General features: G+C 43.4%; 1 protein-coding gene across 1 annotated transcript in view; it reads left to right on the top strand.

Moving 5' to 3' along the window:
* The first annotated feature begins 5,613 nt into the window (after positions 1-5,613).
* LOC117828354 (glutamate receptor ionotropic, kainate 5-like) overlaps positions 5,614-9,637 on the top strand; it is a 73,453-nt gene continuing 69,429 nt past the window's right edge. Inside the window, exons 1-8 of the mRNA XM_034705395.1 lie at positions 5,614-5,643; positions 5,788-5,859; positions 5,968-6,063; positions 6,148-6,183; positions 6,292-6,363; positions 6,472-6,543; positions 6,652-6,723; positions 8,278-8,386. Coding sequence (XP_034561286.1) covers positions 5,614-5,643; positions 5,788-5,859; positions 5,968-6,063; positions 6,148-6,183; positions 6,292-6,363; positions 6,472-6,543; positions 6,652-6,723; positions 8,278-8,386 — 559 coding nt within the window. The remainder of the gene's footprint in view (positions 5,644-5,787; positions 5,860-5,967; positions 6,064-6,147; positions 6,184-6,291; positions 6,364-6,471; positions 6,544-6,651; positions 6,724-8,277; positions 8,387-9,637) is intronic.

The raw sequence follows: 9,637 nt of genomic DNA on the forward strand, positions 1-9,637 counted from the left end.
TTTAAGGTCGGGTCGGAAAAATGAGCATTAGGCGAAGGCAAGGCAGCTTTTCATACACGAGGGCAACTCAATGTGCTTTACACTAAAACATTAAAGCATTGGAAAAATTCAGACAAGCATAAAAGAACATAATTAAAATGACAAATATAATAAAACAGGAAAGAAAAGGAGGATTAGAAATATATTAAAAATGACATCAAAATTTTCATTTAAAGTGAGTTAAAATAATCTAAGATAGGAAGGCAGGTGGTAAATAAAAAGGCCTTAATCTTTGATTTAAAAGAGGTGAGAGTTGGACCTGCAGCTTTCAAGGAGTGTGTTCCAGATATGTGGAGCATAATGACTAAACGCTGCTTCACCATGTTTCCTTCTGACTCTAGGGACTGAAAGCAGACCAGGACCTGATGACCTCAGAGGTCCACATGGTTCATACAGTAGCAGCAGATCAGCCTAAACCATTCAGGTCTTTATAAACCATCAGCAGGATTTTAAAGTCTACTCTCTGACAGACAGGAAGCCAGTGTAGGGATCTAAGAACTGGAGGGATGTGGTCTACGCTCTTGGTCCTTGTTAGGACTCGAGCAGCAGCATTCTGTATGAGCTGCAGGCGTCTGATGGACTTTTTAGGGAGTCCTGTAAAGACCCCGTTACAGTAGTCTAGTCTGCTAAAGATAAATGCATGGAGGAGTTTTTCTGCATCCTGCTGAGACATGAGTCCTTTAATCCTTGATATATTCTGAAGGTGATAGTAGGCGGACTTTGTGATTGTCTTAATGTGGCTGCTGAAATGAAGGTCTAAGTCTAAGACTACACCAAGGTTTCTGGCTTGGTTTGAACATTTCATCTGTGCAGATTGGAGCTGAGCAGTAACCTTTAACTGAAGGTAAACAAAACGTCATCATGATGTGTTTAAATGTCAAAATCTCAAGTTTTGGTGAGAAAATTAAATCTTTAAAATAAATCTAATTTATGGAATTATTATCTTTAACTCTGATGAGCTTAAAGTACATCAAGTGCAAGATTTTCAAAGCAAATATTCAACTAAAATTTAAAAGCAGGCGTATTTTTCCACTCCATGTTGATAAGAGTATTAAAAAACTGAAAAATATCCCCTTGAGGATCATTTAGGAGAGATTAGAAATGTAACTATGGACAATCTTGTGATTAATCGCGATTAATTGACAGCTTTTGAGTGTAATCCTGTGTAAGACCAGATTCGAGGAGCCGGGTATACGTGTCTTTGTGCGCTGACTTGCAGCCAAAAAAAAGGGGAACAGAAGAGGAGATTATCATGTTCTGTTGCAGGTGTGACATACTTGAGCCTGAAACCCTCATCCTCAATCCTCTCTGCTGCAGCTGTCCCTCTGAAAATACATCTTATTCTCAGGCAGATGTTTGAGTTTATGTTAAAGGGGACATATCACCCTTTTTTCATCAACATATATTGGTCTAAGAGGTCCCCAAAACATGTCTTTAAAGTTTATGCTCAAAAAAACACTTTGAAATCAGATTTTAGTCTGACTGAAAAGTCCTCTTCTTCAGTCCTCCTCAGAACACTCTGTTTTCTCTCTGACCACGCCCCCTCAGGAAGTGGATGTGGCCTCGGCTGTCCAGCATGTTGATCTAATGTTTACATGTTGGCTGAATATACACGGCTGCTCACAGATCACGTTACTTCAACCCTCTGAATCTGATCCTGACGGAGAGGCGCCTGCAGCAGGACCTTTCTGAACCATTGGTCACAGATTTAGTGTTTCTTGTTGTTTTATTTGTCAGCATGTCGACGTGTGTCTTGGTACACAGCTACGAACATGTAGCTATGTGGCTATGCTAACTAGCGCTAGCACTTATCCATGATAAATAAAAATCATCCACTAGATCTTCAAATCTGCAGACGTGGGGAGTAAAACCGACCTCTGCCAGAAAGGCAGCAGGACCTTTTATGAAGGATTGGTCACAGATTTAGTGTTTCTTGTTGTTTTATTTATCAGTATGTAGACGTGTGTCTTGGTACACAGCTACAGCTACAGCTACAGCTACTGCTACTGCTACAGCTACAGCTACAGCTACAGCTATGAACATATAGCTATGTGGCTATGCTAATTAGCGCTAGCACTTATCCATGACAAATAAAAATCATCCACTAGATCTTCAAATCTGCAGACGTGGGGAGTCAAAGCGACCTTTGTGTTTATTAAGACAGCCTACAACTAGCATGCCTCCCTCCTAAGCTCCTTGTTAGCACACATGTGTGCAGGGAATGAAAACGGAGGAGGGGTTGAGTTGTATTTTATACAGTCTATGGGCTGAACAAGCTCCGAGCTCTGACTTCCTGTTACAGACCGGATATTGTTGTGACGTAACAAAAACACTGAAGTCTGAAACGGCTGGTTTCAGCACACATTTACAGAAAGGTGGAGAAATCAGAACAGGGGCAGAATGGATTCTTTTCATTCTCGGGGGGTTTGTAGACAGGGACACAGATTTCAGGTAAAGAACCATTAAAAAGTCCATTTTGCATGATATGTCACCTTTAAAAGAAGTGGAGAAAGTGTTTTTTTTAAGCTACAGGCGTCTCTCTAATGTTGTTTTTGACATTTGGGAGAACAGTCTGCTCATTGATTCCTCTCCTTTTTATCAGTCAGAATCCATTCTGGATAAAAAAAACCTTTTAATCTTTCTTTCCACGCAGGAGAGGAAAATAATAAATCATAAAAAAAGGAAGATGAAACCCAGAGACGTGATTCACATTATGCAGTTAAACAGCCGAGATAAAGACAACAAAGAGGATTAAAGGACTTATTCCAGCAAAACACACAAAAAAAAAACACACACACAAGAAAAATCAAATGAAGCCGACAAGCGCTGACATGACTGAGTCGATAAAAGCTGCTAAATGACAAGAGGAAGAACACGGAGAGAAACAAATAACCACAACACAAACCAGAAGACGCACAGAAGAAGAAAGGAAGATGAAGTCTCAGGGGGGAGCGAGAGGGTACGAGGCTTTTTATGGAAAGAAGAGGAAACATGTTCATGATGGAGAAACAAAAGAAGAGCTGGAGATGAGCAGAGAGTGGGAGGAAGAGGAAGAGGAAGAGAGTGATGTCTGCCTAAAACACCAGACTGACTCCCAGTGTTTCACACATGAGCATCTAAGATCTCATCACCAAAAATTGGGTGTCTCCAAATAATATTGTATCTGACATAATCAAGGTACCCGAATACACCAGTTGACCCTGAGATGGTAGTCAAAGTGAACATTCAGGACTGTAGGAGATCCTAATGTAAACCTTGAAAGAGCTGCAGTATTATAGTCCAAAGGGTTCCTCAAATGAAACTTTAGAAAGTACCCAGAAAAGCCTTTAAAATGAAGGGTACCTTGAAACAGACGCTCAAAGATAGACAAACTTAAAGGCACCGTCAAAGAGACTCAACTCCTTTGGGTACCTCAATACAGACCCAGTGAAGGGTGCCAGTGACAACATAAAAACAGATGATATCATAGAAAATAACTTAATACAGACGTCCAAACGGTATTCATGGGTACCTTAAACACACCATGAAACAGATTATCTGGCACACCTTGAAACACCCCATGAAGCAGGCACTCATGGATACCTTGAAACAGACCATGAAGCAGACACTCATGGGTACCTTGACACAGACCATGAAACAGATACTCATGGGTACCTTGACACAGACCATGAAACAGATACTCATGGGTACCTTGAAACAGACCATGAAACAGACACTCATGGGTACCTTGAAACAGACCATGAAACAGACACTCATGGGTACCTTGAAACAGACCATGAAACAGACACTCATGGGTACCTTGAAACAGACCATGAAACAGACACTCATGGGTACCTTGAAGCAGACCATGAAGCAGGCACTCATGTGTACCTAAAAGCAGGCCATGAAACAGATACTCATTGGTATCTTGACACAGACCCTGAAAGAGATACTCATTAGTACCTTGAAGCAGACCATGAAGCATGTACTTAAGGGTACCCTGAGATGGACCATGACAAATAAATGCACTGGTACCTTGAAACACACCATGAAACAGATACTCATGGGTACCTTGAAGCAGACCATGAAACAGATACTTATGGGTACCTTGAAACACACCATGAAGCATGTACTTATGGGTACCTTGAAGCAGACCATGAAGCATGTACTTATGGGTACCTTGAAGTCATGTCCAATCAGAGCGCGGTGTGTTTCCTGGTGTGTAGATAAGTCGTAAATCTGAGTGTCTGAAGCTAATGTACCTTGAAACACGACATGACGAATGAACCAATGGGTACCTGAAATGGAACATAACGTTTTTATATTGGTACCTTAAAACAGACCCCAAAACACGCACTTGTGGTCACCTTGAAACACACCTCCATGTGTCGGACGTTTTCAGAGACGTCCCTGAAGTACCCGCTCAGGGACGCCATGACTAACAAACAGCCATGGTCGTTGTTATCGGCGTTGAGTCATGAAGTGATGTACAGAGATTAAAGGTGAAGAAGTGAGGAGTTTATTGTAATCTCACAGAAACGTAACCTGAACTAAAATCATCGTTTATTATTTCCAAACTGAGCAGCTTCACAAACTGAGCAGCTTCACAAACTGAGCAGCTTCACAAACTGAGCAGCTTCATAAACTGAGCAGCTTCACAAACTGAGCAGCTTCATAAACTGAGCAGCTTCACAAACTGAGCAGCTTCATAAACTGAGCAGCTTCATAAACTGAGCAGCTTCATAAACTGAGCAGCTTCATAAACTGAGCAGCTTCACAAACTGAGCAGCTTCACAAACTGAGCAGCTTCACAAACTGAGCAGCTTCACAAACCGAGCAGCTTCACAAACTGAAGAATGATTCTCTTCAAACCGTGTTTTTAATCTCCCCATTACAGCGAGCTGACTCACACAGGCAGCAGCTCGCTGCAGAGCAGAGAGTATGCTGCTTTATTGCTGCACACTAACTTGTTGCATAACATCAAGGGTAGTGAGAGCGCTGCTGTGTGACGGGAACAGCAAGATATCAAACCCAGAACTGCTTTTCAGGATGTTCTCTGCAGACTAACTTCTGAACCCTCTCTAACAGTTCTTTACTCCACTCGTAATGTCTGAGGGAAACAGAGGAGCATGAAGGGTACTATGAAATCTGAAATATAGGGCACACCCGTTTATACGACACAGTCTGTTCTTATAGGTGTCAAGGTTTCCTGCCTGACTGCATCAAAGTCCACAATGAGTGGTCTCTGTGCAGCTCTCTAAAGTACGGTCTGTTGTCTTTAAGTACCAGCAGGCGTGGCGGCGGATGTCCGGTTGTCTCTTTGCTTTTAAACACCCAGCAATACAGGAAGCAGTCCGTGAAAAAGAGGGAACTAAAAGAGCTTTTTATACAACGGCAAAGTGATTTCAGTCTCTGTCTTAAGGTACCCTACAGCAACAGTTTTAAGTTGTTCTTCTGATACTCATCAGCTTCTCAACCAAGGTACCCCTTAAGCTTCTGCTGCGAGGTACCCTTTACCTTTGTGCAAGGATTAGCTCAAGGTAACAAATGGTGTGACAATGAAGAATCCATTTCCTGGTTTGTTTCTAGGTACCCATGAGTGTCTGGTTCATGGTCTGCTTCAAGGTACCCATGAGTATCTGTTTCATGGTCTGCTTTAAAGTTCTCATGAGTATCTGTTTCATGGTCTGCTTTAAGGTACCCATGAGTATCTGTTTCATGGTCTGCTTTAAGGTACCCATGAGTATCTGTTTCCTGGTCTGTGTCAAGGTACCCATGATTATCTGCTTCATGGTCTGCTTCAAGGTACCCATGAGTATCTGTGTCATGGTCTGTGTCAAGGTACCCATGAGTATCTGTGTCATGGTCTGTGTCAAGGTACCCATGATTATCTGCTTCATGGTCTGTGTCAAGGTACCCATGAGTATCTGTGTCTTGGTCTGTGTCAAGGTACCCATGAGTATCTGTGTCATGGTCTGTGTCAAGGTACCCATGATTATCTGCTTCATGGTCTGCTTCAAGGTACCCATGAGTATCTGTGTCATGGTATGTGTCAAGGTACCCATGAGTATCTGTGTCTTGGTCTGTGTCAAGGTACCCATGAGTATCTGTGTTATGGTCTGTGTCAAGGTACGCATGAGTATCTGTGTCTTGGTCTGTGTCAAGGTACCCATGAGTATCTTTTTCATAGTCTGTGTCAAGGTACCCATGAGTATCTGTGTCATGGTCTGTGTCAAGGTACCCATGAGTATCTGTGTCTTGGTCTGTGTCAAGGTACCCGTGAGTATCTGTTTCATGGTCTGTGTCAAGGTACCCATGAGTGTCTGCTTCATGGTCTGTGTCAAGGTACCCATGAGTATCTGTGTCTTGGTCTGTGTCAAGGTACCCATGAGTAGCTGTGTCTTGGTCTGTGTCAAGGTACCCATGAGTATCTTTTTCATGGTCTGTGTCAAGGTACCCATGAGTATCTGTGTCATGGTCTGTGTCAAGGTACCCATGAGTATCTGTGTCTTGGTCTGTGTCAAGGTACCCGTGAGTATCTGTTTCATGGTCTGTGTCAAGGTACCCATGAGTGTCTGCTTCATGGTCTGTGTCAAGGTACCCATGAGTATCTGTGTCATGGTCTGTTTCAAGGTAACCGTGGTCATCTGTGTCATGGTCTGTTTCAAGGTAACCGTGGTCATCTGTGTCATGGTCTGTTTCAAGGTACCCATGAGTATATGCATCTTTAGAAAGTTTCTTTCATTGTACCCTTGATGTGGCTTTCCGTGAACCTCTGTTTCAAGGTTCCCTTTCCCTCCATCTTTGAAGCTGTTACAAAAACCTCTGGGTGTCAGTTTTAATGTGAACTCTATGATACGTTTTATGCTCCATTTTAAAAAGACTCATTAGTGCTGCAGCTGCTGTTTTGAGGTACCTTCGATTTGCATTAATGATTATCTCCTCAGGGACATTCGGAACATTCGGGTACCTTGATTGTGTCAGAGAAAATACGAAGGGTGATAAAGCATTGGTCTGTGATCATTTCTTAATATTACAGTTATTCGGAGATGCCCAATTTGATCCACCACGAGTGAGAACTCAGTAAAACATGGAGAAACTTCTTGTGACAGGTAGAAACCCTGAGCAGAACCAGACTCATGGTGAACACACTGCTTTGAAGAGATAGGCCGAGAAGGTGGGATGGAGGTCGATGCAGAGAGAGAGAGAGAGAGAGGTTAGTGCTACACTAACTACGCTGATCTTTCATGGACCAACCCGGTCTCAGAGGAAGATCCTCTGACTGAATGAAATCCTCTCCTGCAGGATTTACCCGAACAAACCAAAGTGTCTCTGTTTGCTGAGGAGCCGGGACGTATCGCATTAATGCAGGAACGCCCCGCTGCATGCCAATAATGTAAACGCAAACAGCAGCAGTCTGAAGTCCGTCCCTCATAATGAAAGCTTCTGTTCACACCAGCTTTAATCTCTTCATTGTGTAAGTGTTCAGATCTCTGAGGAGGTTCAGAGCTGCTGCTGCTGCTGCTGCTGCTGCTGCTGCATTATGTTTATGTGATGTAACATACACACTGCCAAACGAAACAAGCAGCTCTGCAGTGCTTCAGCCCAAGGTCATCCGTCAACAGCGTTCGGTTCTGTAACACTTTTCACCGGCCCCGCTTATATAACGCCGTCAGAACCCAGCAGGGCTGCAGCGTGGGGGCGACTCTGTGGGGGGGAGGGGGAGGGGGGGACTCTACGGTCAAGTAGAACTCCTGTTCGGTTCCACATGAGGAGAGCTGCAGACAGCAGACAACCTTTAACACTGTGCACATTACAGCCGGGCTGCACCATATGTCAGAGAGACTTTATAACTAACACAGCTCTGCAGCTTCACTTCACTGCGACCCTCCAGAGACGCCACGCTCGCAGAGGAAGACTCACTTTGGATTCTCAGCCTGACTGCATTATGTTTCACTCAGGAATAAATCACACGGTGTCACCCTCAAAGACAAAACCTGTGGCTTCTCCTCCTCCTGGACTCTAACGTGGCTTTTCACATTAGCCTCACACACTGCATCATTTTTAATGCATGAATTTATAACAACACACACCAGGATACACACCACGCTCTGATCGGACGTGACTAACTCTTTCATTAACTGTTTCAAGGTACCCATGAGTGTCTGTTTCATGGTCTGCTTCAAGGTACCCATGAGTATCTGTTTCATGGTCTGTGTCAAGTTACCCATGAGTGTCTGTTTCATGGTCTTCTTAAAGGTATCCATGAGTAGCTGTTTCATGGTTTGTGTCATGGTACCCATGCGTGTCTTCTTCATGGTCTGCTTTAAAGGTACCAATGAGTATCTGTTTCATGGTCTGTGTCAAGGTACCCATAAGTGTCATCTTCATGGCCTGCATAAAGGTACCCATGAGTATTTGTTTCATGAACTGCTTAAAGGTACCCATGAGTATCTGTTTCATGGTCTGTGTCATGGTACCCATGAGTATCTGTTTCATGGTCTATTTCAAGGTACCCATGAGTATCTGTTTCATGGTCTGTGTCATGGTACCCATGAGTGTCTGTTTCATGGTCTGTGTCAAGGTACCCATGAGTGTCTGTTTCATGAGCTGCTTTAAGGTACCCATGAGTATCTGTTTCATGGTCTGTGTCAAGGTACCCATGAATATCTGTTACATGGTCTGTGTCAAGGTACCCATGAGTGTATGTTTCATGGCCTGCTTAAAGGTACCCATGAGTCCCTGGTTCATGATCTGTGTCAAGGTACCCATGAGTGTCTGTTTCATGGTCTATTTCAAGGTACCCATGAGTGTCTGTTTCATGGTCTGTGTCATGGTACCCATGAGTACGTGTTTCATGGTCTGTGTCAAGGTACCCATAAGTGTCATTTTCATGGCCTGCTTAAAGGTACCCATGAGTATCTGTTTCATGGTCTGTGTCATGGTACCCTTGAGTAGCTGTTTCATGGTCTACTTCAAGGTACCCATGAGTATCTGTTTCATGGTCTGTGTCATGGTACCCTTGAGTAGCTGTTTCATGAGCTGCTTTAAGGTACCCATGAGTATCTGTTTCATGGTCTGTGTCAAGGTACCCATGAATATCTGTTTCATGGTCTGTGTCAAGGTACCCATGAGTGTATGTTTCATGGCCTGCTTAAAGGTACCCATGAGTCCCTGGTTCATGATCTGTGTCAAGGTACCCATGAGTATCTGTTTCATGGTCTGTGTCAAGGTACCCATGAGTGTCTGTGTCATGGTCTATTTCAAGGTACCCATGAGTATCTGTTTCATGGTCTTCTTAAAGGTATCCATGAGTATCTGTTTCATGGTCTGTGTCAAGGTACCCATAAGTGTCTGTTTCATGGCCTGCTTAAAGGTACCCATGAGTATCTGTTTCATGGTCTTCTTAAAGGTACCCATGAGTATCTGTTTCATGAGCTGCTTTAAGGTACCCATGAGTATCTGTTTCATGGTCTGTGTCAAGGTACCCATGAGTGTCTGTTTCATGGTCTATTTCAAGGTACCCATGAGTGTCTGTTTCATGGTCTGTGTCATGGTACCCATGAGTGTCTGTTTCATGGTCTATTTCAAGGTACCCATGGAGTGTCTGTTTCATGGT

The sequence above is a fragment of the Notolabrus celidotus genome, chromosome 16 (genome assembly GCF_009762535.1).
Source record: "Notolabrus celidotus isolate fNotCel1 chromosome 16, fNotCel1.pri, whole genome shotgun sequence".
Lineage (NCBI taxonomy): Eukaryota > Metazoa > Chordata > Actinopteri > Labriformes > Labridae > Notolabrus > Notolabrus celidotus.